The sequence below is a fragment of the Anabas testudineus genome, chromosome 24, assembly GCF_900324465.2.
Source record: "Anabas testudineus chromosome 24, fAnaTes1.2, whole genome shotgun sequence".
NCBI classification, from domain to species: domain Eukaryota; kingdom Metazoa; phylum Chordata; class Actinopteri; order Anabantiformes; family Anabantidae; genus Anabas; species Anabas testudineus.
In genome coordinates this window covers 9,468,317-9,483,324 of record NC_046632.1, presented here as the reverse complement: position 1 = coordinate 9,483,324, position 15,008 = coordinate 9,468,317, and the positions used below count along the sequence as shown (strand labels likewise).

Below are 15,008 nucleotides of genomic sequence, written 5' to 3'. Positions count from 1 at the left end.
AATAACAAAGCAGAGACTCATCTATGAAGGAAGTCATGTTATTCCCCAGAGCCACTTCTTAGCTGCAGCTGCACCAGCGTGTTTTGACCTAACACCCTGCTACCCAGTGCTACACCTGACATGTGTGCGCATTTAGAGAGGCAACTCATTTCCTCAGAGGATGGAACCACACCTACTACATTTTATAAAACTATATTATTATTGTTCCCCGAGATGTTATCTACTTCTGTTCTGCATGCTTTTCTTTGTATAAGAAGAATATGTCATGTATATTTACTTTATTTCATTTTTATTCCTAGTACTGTAGTCAGATTTTAATATACCTTGAGGCATATACAATACTCATCAGTGAAACTGAATACAGCCTCATAGGTGTTGACAGAGTTTGGAAATCAATGATTTCCTACAGCAAAAGTGGATGTTTACTGACACTTGCAATGCAGGGAGATATGCCCTCGTTTGACCTGCTTCCCTGACAGCAACCATAGACACAGAAAGCTTTCAGAAGGTGATAATTGAAATGTCATCACTCTGCGTTACAGCTCATGAGCTTGCTCTGTGGTTTTAATAGACCAGGCAGATACTAAGCTCATTTCTGTCCTCGCTTCTTCCACAGCAGCCACACAGAGTACACAGAATAAATAAATGAACAAAGAAATGTGGTGGCGGTGGTGGTGGAAACGTGGTTTCATGGTAAAAACAAGACTATAGCAAGCTCAAGACTTTAATGTAGAGCATGTGCACATTACATATAGAGTAAAATCACATAATAGCAGAGGAGAGTCCGGCAGAAAACCCCAAGTCCTCGTGGCTATTACTGACTGTAGCACCGCTCAGGCTACAGTTAGGCGGCAAAGGGTTAAAATGCGGAGTTCTCTTGCAAAAAGACAGAAGTAAACAAAAAAGGCCAGGGGCTGGAGCTTCTCTTAGTGAGTGCTGAAGTTCAGGCGTGACCCTTGAGATAGGCACCAGGCTATCATGAGGGCGTCTCCCCGAGTGACTGGCCAGGAGAACAGAGAGCCCTTTGTCAGAGCTGTGTGCGAAAAACTGCTGAGCCAAGCAGTCCCTAACATCCCTGTCGCCCCTCCTCCCTTCCCATCCTCTCACATTTTTTCTACTTTTTTTTTTTTTAGTTAACTTTAATAACCCGCTGCAAAGAATTTCTAACAGTCTGGGTTTGCAGTTAAATAGACTTCATGAAACATAATCCTGCCTGGCAACATGTCAGTTCTTCATGGCTAAACTATTATGAGGATTAAAATAACTCATGCCTTGTGCACAACAAACTTTACTTTGCAAAGAGCACACAGACGACAGGGAACATCAACAAACACCAAGAAAAAAACTAAACCAGCATGTCTTTTGGAATTTGTTCTTGGGCAAAATGGAAATCAGCTCATGAAGTTATAGTGAAATTAGAAACAGGAGTGAAAACAAGGCAGCATCTCATTAGCACCATGTACACTGAGGACTTCTGGGAAACAATATGGCATGATTCTTTGAAGTAACTTGACAATTTAAAATGAGTAATTTGTCTCACAGTGTTCTTAGGTGGCGTGCAGCTTGTCTGCAAGTGATTTGTGTTTAGTATCTGTGTTTAAACATGTTTAAATGTACTGACTCTCGCCTACCGATACACTGTTTGTGAAAGAAGAAAGGGTGTACTGTGTAGTAAAAACTGGAAACAGCTTTTGCTTTTGACTTGTTCTAATGTCCACTCATATCAGCTTGCCCTGCAGCTCAACACACTGCGGTGTGTTAATATCTTTACGAGCTCCAGGTCAGGCCCCCGTTGAAAACATCAGTGCTCTCTTTTCCTGAGGCCATGTGTTTCTGCGCTCCCCAACCCCACACACATGTATACATCCTTTAACTTTCCTTGCTGGCCCTGTCTACACAAAGCAGCTGCCTGGGGGTGACTACGTTAGAAACCCGGTGAGAGAAAAGTGAGTCACAGTTTATGTAAGTTTGCACCTTTACCCCCAGAGGGCAGAGCTTAAATTAAAAAAAAAAAAAAAAGCAAAGTAGGGCTGAGCCACACCATTGCCTGCAGGGCTTAAAATGCATGAAATGCTTCTATTGTTCAAGCTAAATTGACTTTTAGGGGACTTTCAGTGGGGTTAAATCACTGGTGTCTAGTAATAGGAGAGATATTTATTTAGGGACATGACTTTTTAGGATTGTTGCAGAGTGTGGAAACAAAAGCTTGTGAAGTGACACACACAACTGATGACATGTTTTCATGACCTACATTTATTATTGCAGCTTCATTGAGGAAGTTTCTATGCACATTATTATCCCAATATCTGATCCTGGTTTTGATCACATGTGGGATTTGACCTCTGCAGAGTTTGGTTATTCAGCTCAATCTGCTTACTACTTACTACTGTGGAACTTGAGACGACAGACCTACAACCATGGAAGAGAGTTTAAACCAGAGCAGCTGAATGATTCACATGGAATTCCTAAAATTTGGCACAAATGTCTAGTTTGACTCAAGAACTGTGTGATTTGGTGATTTTGGCGGTCAAGCTTACTGTGACCTCACTTCTGTCTCATTCTCACCAACTTAGTATCTCAGGAGTAACTAGAGTGTTAGTTACTGATCCATCTGCCACAAACATCCACACGGACTCATGGGCTCAACTGTAGCTATTCTATTAACTTTCCTGTGTAGTCTGTAAAGCAAGATTGCCTCTTTCTATCAAATGTGAAAATATAACTAAACAAGTCTCGTCGATTGTGTTGAGTAAAAGAAATAAAGAACAAGCCATGTCAATTGTTCATAAAGATTTAATGAAAAAAAAAAAACAGCAATGTACCCATTTAACAACAAAAGAAATTAAGAGATATTGTAAGATTTTGGGAGCCAAGCTCTTATGTACAGCATATTGCACCAGAAAAAGAACAAACATCCCCCGTCCTCCTCCGATCCCTCCATTACTCCATGTCCTGCGCTGATTGAAACCTGTGCAGTTGACACAGAGCAGTCCCAAAGATAACACAGCCAATGTTTAAACAAAAAAAAAAAAAAAAAAATGCTACATCTGGACTGGGTCTCACTTCATAGGACACATGGATGTGAAATCCTTGAGACCACTCTGAACATAAAGAAAGCAATGTGAAGACAATACAAACTCGCCGCACATACAGCACAGGAGTCTGCAATAAGTTCTACTGTTCAGCTCATGTATTAAAAGAGATATCGCGATTTTTACTCCATTAAATTACATTCAAACCCTTATACAGATACAGATTTTTTTTAGGAATGTTGGACATGCATTTTTACTCCATTTACATATTTTGAAAAAGCCCTTGAACTGAGAGTGACACCGCATACTTGGCAATATCCCAAATTATAAATGCCACAACATTGGAAAAAAAAAAGCAGTTATAGAAAAGCAAAAAAAAAACAGCTGTATTGTTGTAGGTTTCTTCATCTTACAAAAAAAGTATGGAAAAATGTTGCTAAAAATGTTTTTTATATAAAGATAATAACAACGGCTGTGTCAAATTCATGTCTAATGTAGAAAAACACCAAATCATAGCACTTGACAGTAAAGATGTACTCCTTGAATATAAAAAAAAAACTGATTGAAGAAATTTAATATTAAAAGACACTGAAGGTTGAACATATAACAAATGTTTCACTTGAGTCTGGGTCGCAACAGTGGTGGGTAACAACAGGCTCATATCGACTCCACACCACACGACTGAGTGGCTGTTCAACCCATCTCGCGTAGAAATAATACTGGGCACCACGGTGGCTCATTCTTCCTTCAAATGTAAACCCACAGCCCTACTAGATTGTAGATAATAAAGCACAAAAGCCCAGACGAGCTGGGCCAATCCAGCATTTTACAGATCTTAAAAAGTTTCAAGAACCTAGAGGGGAAGTTTAGCACAGGAGTAGAAAGAGAGAGGCGCAAAATACAGTATACAGGCTTTAAAAAAATTCCTTTTTACAGTGCACATTGATTGCAAACAGTCATTTCTGATATCGCAAAAGGTTCTGCGTAGTGAAAATCGCCGTTCGTGCTGAGAGATGTCAAAGGTTGAGCCTGTGCCTCGTGAGCTGATGCGAGGGACCAACAAGGTTTTGTAGCAAGGCACAACGGACACGCTCTACTGTTTTGTGCCAACTCTATCGTATCAGAGCATATTGATCTCACAGAGCCCAAGTGAAACAAGAGCTGTGACCAGTGACTTTAGGTAATTGTGCCAAGTACTGATGATGATGATGTGGCAGGTCTGTTACTCACAAGGCACATTTTGTACATTTTGATTGTCTGTTGTTCACGTGATTTGTAAATACTCACACAATTGTGTGAGAACGCACGAGGCACATGGCTTTAGTCCAACCTCCCCACACACAGGCATCAAACACACACAACTGAATGCACATCAAGAATGAGAAGAAAAAGACTGTACACAGTGAGATAGCATCTATACAGTAGCACTGAGCAAATATACACAAAATAAATTAGAATAAATTATCTCGAGGAAACCAAACAAAATGTTCTCAATAAGGACAGGGAGTAGTTAAACGTAGATGGATGAGTTAAAGAGACTGTACTGAAGACCAGAGAGCGTGTCACAACTATCTGAATTGGCTCAGCGTTCAGTGTTTGCAGGAAACAAACATTTGGTCCAGCTACTCATGTAGTTGAAGATAGAAACACTTCCTGGATACCTGTAACACGCTTCCATGTTTATGTTAAGGAAATTGTAAAAAAAAAAAAAAAACGTTGTTGCTTGTTCAGCGTTGTCCACCACAAAAAAAAAAAAAAAAAAAAGCAATCAAAAATGAAATGTTCACTTAAAGGCAGGTTTTTAGCAAACACATGTTGTATGGTTATTAACTACTCCCCGAAGAAAACATAAAGTTGAAAAAAAAATACCATCAGTGTCTTTAAAAGTTTGTATCATCAGTCTACAACAGACTGAAAGATTCAAAGTAAATGAAGAATTGTTTAATATCCTATTTAAAGACTTGATAAACCTCAGATTTAGAAAAGGTGGCTGTGTCTTTGCTATAATGCTAACGTAATGCTAACAGTTGTCACGTGAGCATGTATAAACTTTCTCCTATATCCAAATGTGTCTTGTGTGTTAATTAAAAAAATTTTTTTTTTTTTCAAACTGTACAGAAGTTGGTGTAAGAAAGCACCTGAACGAGGTGATACTTGAGCTGTCATACGCATGTTTGAGCGGATAAGGTGGGAATCAGTGCTTGGGACATTGAACCTCTGGAGGGAAATAAAATAAAAATGCATCTCTGTAAATTCAACCTAAAAAGTTTCTGTAACAAAGATATTTGTGAAAAAAGGGGTATTTCTCTGACAGCACTGCTATAGTTTGGGAAACGTCTGTCCACGGATGCCAGTTTGACTATTGCTCACACCTTTCTCACAGGTGACCCACAATGCAGCTACGGGCAAAAATTGCGATTGTCAATCCAGCCAGTGAAAGAAATCCTGAAAAAGCTCGAGGAGACGGTGAAATTTGTCCAAGGCTTTTCAGCTGTCTGATTGTTTTCCAGTTCCCTGATCGTGATCTCGCAAAGGAGAATTGTTTAACTTTGTGCTTATTTGGTTTCACAATTACTGCACATTTTGGAAAAACCAAGCACACACTCCTACAAACAGATGATCACAAATTGAAAGAGTAATCACAATTACGATGTCAGGTCTTGCAGTTACTTGACTACGATCTTCAGTAAACCTAAATTCAAGTACACATTTAAATCAACAGGATCGGAAATCTGCACGTCGGGTCATCAGGCCACTTCTCTGGGCATTGAGTGGTACTGGAGATGAGGCTGATGGATGACACCGGTGAAAAGACACTGGTTGATAAAATGCCCCTACGTCTACAGTGGAAGTTAGTAAAATATGCATTCAAATCAACAGTGCAACACCAGTGTGCAACACTGTCACTGTGTCAAGACAACCATGTTCAAACTAGCCAGTGTGGAACAATACAGGATAAGAACAGGGGTTATTGTTTCCTCTTAGAATAAATTAGAAATGTGCCTCAAGTTTGAAACCAGTATCTTCAGCACAGAAATGTCCACAGTTTTATGGGTTGTTTTTTTTTTTTTTGCCAAAAAAGTGGCCTAATGGTAAAATGTATCTCTTTCATAGGATTTCCTTGATGCAAAACAGTATGCAGGAGAGAATAAGGCATTCCCTGGACTGATGGAGGTCCTTCAAGACTTGAAATACCAAATAAAAACAGCAGTTTACTGTACAAAATAGGTAATCTTACAAATATTTAGAAAATATCTCTTCAAACACAATGGCTTCTTCTCGGAGAGGCGAAAAAAACGTAAAAAAACAAAACAAAACAAAACAAGAAACAAAAACAAAGAAACTAAATGAAAAGAAAACTGTCATAAGTCTCCGTCCAGCGGTGACCAGTGTTTTCTTCATGTCATCTTCATATTCAATTAGAAAACAAAATCCAAACCCGTGTTCCACCTTACAGTGCCATCTCTTCAAGTCTGGTCCCTTGTCCCTGTGTGGGGAAAGCAAGGGCCGAGGCAAGGGCCAGCAGGTCCCCTTATCTCTGCTCTCCTCTCAGGCGGGGGATGAGAGCCTCTCTTGGAAATAGAAAGCCAAACAGGGCCATAGTAAGGCGCATCCAGATTGGCAGATTTTGTCTCTGGTGCCTTACAAACTGTAAGAAGACAGAAGAAAAGATATACAAACGTTATTAGCGTCAAAGAAATCTGGATGATTTGAGCTTTAATGTGTCAAATCACAAATAACCTGCTCATCACAAGTGATGGAAGAATGACGAGGCTTCATCAAAACACGTTTTTACAGTAACACCTTTTGAACTGTGGTAAACCTGTGTGAGATAAATCATATGATCAAATAGACTGGATGTTTCCACAACATTAGTTTGTGTCTAGCAGACCTGTCTGTCACGCACACATATCCTCAGACGAATGTGCAGCACCGGACAGAAGTTACCTGTAATACATACTAATTTATTTTTAGGTTTTCTCAACTGAAGGGATAAAAGAATGAAAGTGACCATGCTAACAAGTATAAAACAAGAGACGTTTAAACCCCAGGAGCTGCCAGTCATGTCAACATGACTAACATGCTCCCTCAGGTTGCAAATAATTCCTCTTATTAAATGTTGCACTGTTGACTTCTAAACAACCTCAGAACCTCAAAGTGGAACACTTTCAGAGAACGTGCCGCCTATTTCATCACAGCTCTCTTATTATAGCAAAGTCAGCTGAATAATTACCAAAACAAAGCAAAGGAAGCTGCCGTCTCCCAAGCTCTGTCATTTTCTATTGGGGTGTGCAGCCCTCGTGGACTACAGATGAAGGGATCCCTGCAGCATCCCTGACATCTCCTCTCTCCCCCTCCACATCTCTGATCCTGCACAGCTCCCACTGGCTTTCTGAACAGCCACGCTCGGATATTGCAGCCTGTTGCATAAGCATTCTTGTTACAATCTCCCTCTCCATCAAGGTCTCTACCAGCCTAGCAATCAGAGTCAGCCACAGGCTATTTGATGCAGAACTAGCAGCCTGAACTGAATTGAGCCAGCACTGCTAAATGTAACCCTAATTGTCCTTAATTGCCTTAATTCTACACTGCTGAGCTTATTTAAACAGTACCCTGGTTTGTTCCACGTGAGGCTCATCTTTCTGCTCTCATTTGTGTGGGTAGTGGAGAATGGTGTGGATTTTGTTTGCCCCTTTTTAGATTAACGCACCCTTAATGGTTTAAAAACCTGACAGTGTGCATGTTTGCTCCTACAGCTAATGCCGGGGTTTGTTTAAGAAGTATCAGCACTTTAAAAGTCGTCCGAATTGACAGATCAGACTTAAGACCAATAATACAACGTGCTTCACATACACAAAAACCCACACGTTAGCCCACGCTGGCAACTTCTGCTTGGAGAAGCAAGTGAAAAAAGTCTAACAATAGCAACAGAGACCATACAGTGAAGCGATTGGATATCATAAAGGTTCACTTGTGATTATCCTCCCTTTGGAATATTCCTACAACAGCAGTATCAGATCTTGCAGGATAAAACCAACTCAAACACAGACACCAGACAAAAAAGGCTTTTTTTTCCTCTCTCTCTCTCTCTTATCTCTCTGTCACAGAGAAACACTCGCAAACCAAAAGACACACAAGGACACACACGCACGCACGCACACACGCACGCACGCACGCACGCACACCGAGACAGTCAGCGGGACAACTGAGGTATTGTGGGTAGCCGTCATGTTACTGGCTGCGTCTATAAGTGTGTGAGTCAGACTCTATTTTTAGACAAGCATATAAACAACCGGCCAAGTCTACCCAGACACAGACACGCTGCTCGCTCCTGTTCGTGACAGTTGCATCGATCTCACCTGCACTTCCTCACTGTTTGTGCAGACTTTGTCAAAGTCTCTCACCATCACTGTTTCACTTTCTTTTTATTCTTTCACTCTGTATTTCTGTCCTCTTTACTTTCTCTTCTTTGTCAACTCGCTCCTGCTCCAATAACAACACAGTAATAAATGCTTTGCAGGACTTATCAGCCACACATTGCTCTTAGCACAGACCCCATGGGCGCAGATAAGAAACCTGATACCCCTCCCGTATTTGTAATTATTAACTAAGTTTGTGGGCATATGGCTAATGTGGACTCTAAGTCAGAGCTGTAACTGCTTTTCAAACACTGATACAAGAAACCCTCTGACCTGTTATCAAACACACTGTGATAGCAAATCTTTCCAAAGAAGAACAGAAAAGAGAGCGTGAAGCCTTGACGGTGGGAACACCAAGGTACAGCTAAGGGCATCTTTTAGATTCTAACACAACTTGGGCCATGTTTATTTCTTGGCATGCACAATAAACTGCATATATATATCATGATCTATGCACGGCATGTGTGCTTCATTAGGCTCAATAGTCAATTCCCTTCATTGCTCTTAAAGCATTTGCAATTCCCATATTGCTTCATGCTTTATGTTCAGTGTAAACTGAGTATAAACCCATGGGAGGAAAATTTACATTTCAGGTAAAAGACACAAATAACAAACAGAAAATGTACTTTTAAATTACAGCATGAAAACAAAAGGATGAAGATGAGACATTGGACAGTGTTATTGTAACCTGCTGTTTCCAGAAAACTTTGGGAGATTTAAAGACGAGGGCATGGATTTCATTCATTTTCTATTCCAGTATCTCTGTAGACAAGGAACTGCAACCCTTATATCACTATTGACTGTAATGACAAGGTATTAGCTCTGCTGTGACACAGTATTGGCAACATAACCCTCTGCCCCAGAGAGAAATATATGTTCCCAGTTTTTTTGTATTATGGTCACAATGACCTTGACCATAATACCAAACTAGAAATTAACATCAGAATGCTAGCAGTTCCTCTACAGAGTGAAATCACTTTTTTTGTTTTGTTTTAGTACCGCATATGACTTTCTAAATCATGTGTTATTAGTGATTTAGGATTTTGCCTTGAATGTGGCCAAGAAAGTGGTTGAATCGCTGCACAGGGTATTTTTATCCAGTGTGGGTTGTGGCAGACCCAGCTGGCAATATACTGTGTCACTCTCTTCTCAAACGTTAGCCACAAACTGGCACAAGTTCACTTTAATTTGTGTCTCCAATCAAATAAAAGCTCACATGCATAAGCAGTTGAGCAGTAAAACACAAACACAACATAGTTTAAAGTCTGAGCAGCTCATCAGAGCCAGTGTTCTTTGCTGCTGACTCTTCTTGGTGATAAGCAGAAGCTAATTTTCATGTGAAGCAACATAAGAAGTCTACTGTGAAGCGCATACAGTCTCTACAGCAGGTGTGAGGTCATGAATGGATCCACTTGGGAGTGAGGCTTACCAGTTCAAGGTGATCCTGTTGAAACTTGTCTCCGATCTCTCGAAGTTTACGGCCAATTTGCACCTCGACGCTCACCCCTGCCTGATCCTCGGGCCTCTGTGCCATCCTGTCATCATCCTCCCCTCTGCCCTCTTCCTCTTCCTCTTCAATCTGCCCCTCTCCCCGGTCCTCCATAGGCTCGAATTGAGCGGGGAAGTGCGAGCGTAATCCAGAGTTGCCTAAGAAGGAAACATCAAGCTTCTTAAAACTTGCCTTGATACTGGCTTTTTCAAATACAAATACATTAATAAAGACCTGTTTGACTTTAGTTAAACCACTTTTGATCACATGTTAGACTGTGGAAACCTCTGATAACACTCCAGATAAAGATAAGCCAAATTATCTTAATTACTATTAAAGATCTCAAACACAGCTGTGTCTGGCCGGCTTAGTCAAATATACAGTATCTGATTTACACTGCTGCTGTTATGCATCCTCAAACCCAGGTTTTATCAGATCTTCTCTGTGTTTATCATATTTTAAGGTTTGTACTCCAAGTACAACTGAAGAGTCCACAACAAGGAAGAAGGAGAGTCTTGGTAGGTGGAAAAGTCGTACACCTTATTAAATCACAGCGACCTCAGTGAACTGCAGCATTCTGTGGCCTGTGTCATAGAGTTTACTCAGCGCTCCTACCATGCGCTTCTGCAGTCATGTTACACGAAGGGGACTTTTTTTTCTATGTTGTCATGTTTGAAGAATGCCCTGCTATTCTACCTCACACGTGGTTATCACTCATCTGTTAAGAAACCGAGCGGCCTGGACGAAGTGGCACAGAGCCAAGTGCATGACATGCATTACTGGTTGGGTTACAATGAACGACAAGGTAATAAAAGTCAGTAGTGTTGTGTATTGATAATTTTAAACCCAGAACAATACGAACCTCTCACTCACCGAGAGTCAACAAACAACATTCTACTTCAACATTCGTTCAATTCAATTAGGGTGATGTCACACTGATTTGATTAGACATGGGAAAACACTATTGGATTAAAATTTATGGACTATCTTAGTGTGTGTATGTATGTTTATGCATGTGTGACCTTATTGTTTTTTTGTTTTTTTTAATAAAACAGGCCTGAATGGAATTATAATTAACCAACTTTTTCTAGGCTTGTCTGCTTTGCAGTACGATATCAAACTGTTTGAAAAGAAGCAGCAGGCTCACCACATCTGTCACACTATCAAACCAGACGTCGAGTTTCAATCACTCTGGTGTTTAATGAAAGTTTCCTACGAGGAACCTACAGCACAAAATCAATAACTAGCAGTGTGAAGATGCAGTACATGTGAATAGGGTCACTGCAGCAGGACCTCAACGTGTAACCCCTTCTTACCGTGAAAGGGTATGTGAGGCTGCCGCTGCAAGCTGCACGGCAGCGTGTTGATGCCAATGCTGTTGTTGTTGTGGCTCTGTGACGTGGGCAAGGCCGCGGTGATGCCAGCAAGGGCCTGTCCGGCTGAGATCTGTGTGGGTAGGTCTTCGTATTTGACGTCCCTAAAGGGCGTTCCCCAGTGCTGCGAGATGGGCCGTGACATGTCCTCCTCCTCATCATCCATCCGACGCCTCAGCGGTAAACTCCCTGTGGAGAAGAAAGACACGAGATAGAAACTTTAACATGAGACGACAAGTGTGTGTGAAGGTGTTTTGATAGTGTACAGTAAATATAAAAGGCACCTGCGGGGAACTGCCTTTTACTGATACCTATGTATTTATGATCTTCAGCTTGCAGGTGATTTGGGTGTGATTTGCTTCAAGACCAACCAAAAGCGTCAAATATTATCCTGTTATCACTGGAAACTTTGCCCTTTAGCAGATGGAAAATTATCTCAATGTGTGTACATTAAATTAAAATAAATCATTAGTCATTATAATACCCGCTAAGAGGCTTATGTTGTGTGAGGTAATACCGAAAACACACACGGGCTGATAAATCGACTCAGAAGCATAAATGGATCTGGCAATGTAAATGAATGAACACAGTAAACATACAAGACGCCAGATGAAGCTACAGTGATAATCTTTTTTTTAATATAGTGATGAATAACAACAGGAGCCAAATGTATGGAAACACCCTGTGTACGGGGGACCCAGTAGGCGTCCAAAAATGCTACGCCAGATCTGCCACACTCCCACGGCAAATTTTGCCAAGCTGTTCTTGAGAACATGCCAAATTGTAATTGAGTGGTAAAAGATTCACCGGAAAGGCTTTTTTCCCCCCTCCATTAAATTACCTTAATCTGGAACAGTGTGGCACAAAGCAGAGCACAGTCAGGGAATTATCGTCCTCCTACACAATTCTGCTGCCGAACATTAACATCAGAATCAACACCTCGGCTACTGGATAGCTACCTCTCTACTCTATCAATGCACACACACACACACACAGGGGAAGTTTGTGTGCGTGAAACCAAAGTTCTGGCGAGACTGTCATGTGCCGCCTGCAGCAACCGTTTCTAAACGAGATAACGAGTTTCGCTCCATCCTCAACTGCGCCTGCTGAACACAAACACACTCTCTTCCTCGTTGGCCACATGCCACATTAATTACTGTTTCATCTTTTTGTCGAGGGTGTCTTTTCCTTTTCTTATGTAAGTGGAGACAAATGGGCTGGGTTGACTGGCAAATGCAAAAGCTGAAACTGGATACACTGGTATTGTGTTTACAGAGCACCAAGGCAGCCCCAGTCTCCCTGTGAAAGTGTCCGTTTGCATGATGTCATATCATCCTCAGTCAAAGGAGAAAATTACATTTTACAACTGAGCCAAACTACATTATTCCAGTATGATGTCAAATACAGTATTGACCTACACTTTGTCTGTCCCTTAAAGATTGAATTGGTCATTTTCGCTAATGACTAATTAGTTGTGTTTAAATTGAAAACAGCCCTAATTTGTATTAACTTCTCCAGGAAAGTTAAGTAGAACATTAATTAAGGCCATGCAAGTCTTAAGGGCTTCTCGGCAACTGTGCCTCAAGTTACACTGAAATCAAATGTGCACTTGAGTTGTGTGTTGATGGCAATGCGAGCCCTGTCTTGAATTTCTACTGGCAGTCAACAGAGGGCTGGCAAGATCGCCATCGTGTCAGACACGTATAAAACAAACATAGACTGGGAGACTCACAGGAAGACATCACACACACACACACACACACACACACACACACACACTGCCTGGGGCTGCAGGGAGGCCTGGCAGCCACCTCAGTGCTGGTCAGAGGCTCAAAGCTGCAGCAGAGAGTGGCTCCCTCTGCTGCACCATCTGTGCACTGGGCTCTCTTCCATGCAAAGCTCCGAGAGAGGTTGCACACAAGGTGAGCTCTGCTGCTATTTCATTTAGTCACTAACACTACACAGCCTGTGGATTTCAGTGTGTGTGTGTGTGTGTGTGTGTGTGTGTGTGGTATCCTCCAAAGATGTCATAGGTGGCCACTTTGCCAATAATTGCAAATGGCAAGAACAATGTTTTTTATGTTGTTAGTAGATGATGTTATTGTATCACCGCGGTGAGGAAACTGCACAATTAAGACGATGATCTGTTAATGAACTTCACAGTGGCTCCGGCTGTTCGTATGTGGGCTCCAGAGGACCAGATTCATCTCTACCCGCATCGGGAGCACAAGGCTCCGGACACAACATCCCCCAACACATCAGATCCTCCTGTTCAAACAGGAGGCTGACACATGCTCAGAATAATAACACACGTATTCAAACTTAAAGAAATAAAAAATAAATAAATAAATAAAAAAGTTGGCTCCCAGCTTTGTGGGTCACGGCTCATGTGACAACAACAATAAACGAGCGCACATTTCAGCAGCATGTAGGACAGATCCCATCACTGTGTCCACTGGTCCCCCACCGCAAACAGCCCTGAGGTAAGCAGAGATGAGCTACACATCCACGAAGCTGGTCAGCTCTAATGTTGTGCACGAATAGAAAATATAATAAGTAAATAAATAAAGACACAGGTGTGTCTCTCACAGAGAGGGCGACATCAGCCGGGACGCAGAGAGAGCTGATGGTACCGGAGCCCCCGACGCATGAAGAGAGACAGAGTCAGGATGTGAATCTATCTACGTCTCCATCTATCAATCTATCCCTCAGCAGCCCGGTAGCCTCCGTGCGTCCCGTCTCTGCCCGGACATGCCTCAAGTTGCTCCGCTCGCTTGTTGACAAACTCCCGACACAGACGCACCGTGAAAAAATTAAAAAAAAAAAAACCCCGAGTGTCCAAACTCACCGCCAGCAAACGCGTCTGTCGCTGTTGTCGGTGGTATCTTGATGACTTGTCGTTAGCTCGTTTCCTATGCTGTGACTCGTATCCCTCCTTCCTTTGCAGCCTCTCATGGATGTTTGCTGACCGGAGCGGGGACGTCTTCTCCTCTCTCCCTCTTCTCTGTCCCCCCCCCCCCCCCCCCCCCCCTCCCCGGCCGGGACCCGCCCCGTAATAAAGGCACAGAGTCAGCTACACGGTTGTTATGCAAATAGGACACGGTGACATTATATAAAACACAGTCACTGTGAAAAATCACATCGTATTTGGATTTTAAACACAAACGCTTCATGCAGAACGATGACTTTTATTATGTTACACGATTATATCGCATTCACTGATAATGGTTGAGCAGCACAGCTGATCGAGGTTGTGCTTGTTTTAATAGTATTTCAAGCAATAATGAATATCTTAATCTGTATCAATTAAAAAAAATCACATTTTGTATGCAAAAATACATTTGTAGTGAGTCTACTATACCTGTTGTACCAATAACTGTAGTAAATACAGTACCTCTGAATTTTAAAGTGTAAAGTGGCATCAGAAGTAAACACTATAAATAAAATTAAATTACCTAAAAGATGCTATCTATGAAGTTGTACTTCATGCATTATGACACCACTACAAAATGTCCATAATTTCCAAGCTGTTTCTTACCCATTAGTTTAACCATTCAAAACAAAACAATGTAAACCTGCTACAGGTTTAATTTAATCTCTATATAAGATGTTGTGCTCATGCTGAGCTGTTGTTAAGGTTTAAAAAAAAAAAAAAAAAAAAAAAAAAAAAAACCCAAAAAAACAAGGTGCCTGG

At 41.5% G+C, this 15,008-nt stretch overlaps 1 protein-coding gene across 2 annotated transcripts; it reads right to left on the bottom strand.

The window, feature by feature from the left end:
* Nucleotides 1-2,798: 2,798 nt before the first annotated feature.
* On the bottom strand, nt 2,799-14,282 carry LOC113149830 (bcl-2-modifying factor-like). Of its 2 annotated transcripts, none has more exons than XM_026342166.1 (4): nt 14,163-14,282; nt 11,258-11,503; nt 9,882-10,099; nt 2,799-6,681 (listed from the first exon to the last, which is right to left on the bottom strand). In XM_026342166.1, the coding sequence occupies exons 2-4, from the start codon at nt 11,478-11,480 to the stop codon at nt 6,565-6,567; spliced, it is 558 nt and encodes a 185-aa protein (XP_026197951.1). In that variant the 5' UTR covers nt 11,481-11,503; nt 14,163-14,282; the 3' UTR covers nt 2,799-6,564. The 2 variants fall into 2 exon arrangements, with proteins under 2 accessions (XP_026197951.1, XP_026197953.1); XM_026342168.1 differs by lacking the exon at nt 14,163-14,282 and adding an exon at nt 11,626-12,095.
* Between the last annotated feature and the right edge of the window lie 726 nt (nt 14,283-15,008).

Coding starts and splice junctions, on each gene's coding strand:
- LOC113149830 (XM_026342166.1), bottom strand. CDS start 11,480: ATGGATGATGAGGAGGAGGACATGTCACGGCCCATCTCGCAGCACTGG. Junction 10,100..11,257: donor GCCTCACATACCCTTTCACG/GTAAGAAGGGGT, acceptor TTTCCTTCTTAG/GCAACTCTGGATTACGCTCG. Junction 6,682..9,881: donor AACAGGATCACCTTGAACTG/GTAAGCCTCACT, acceptor GTCTTCTTACAG/TTTGTAAGGCACCAGAGACA.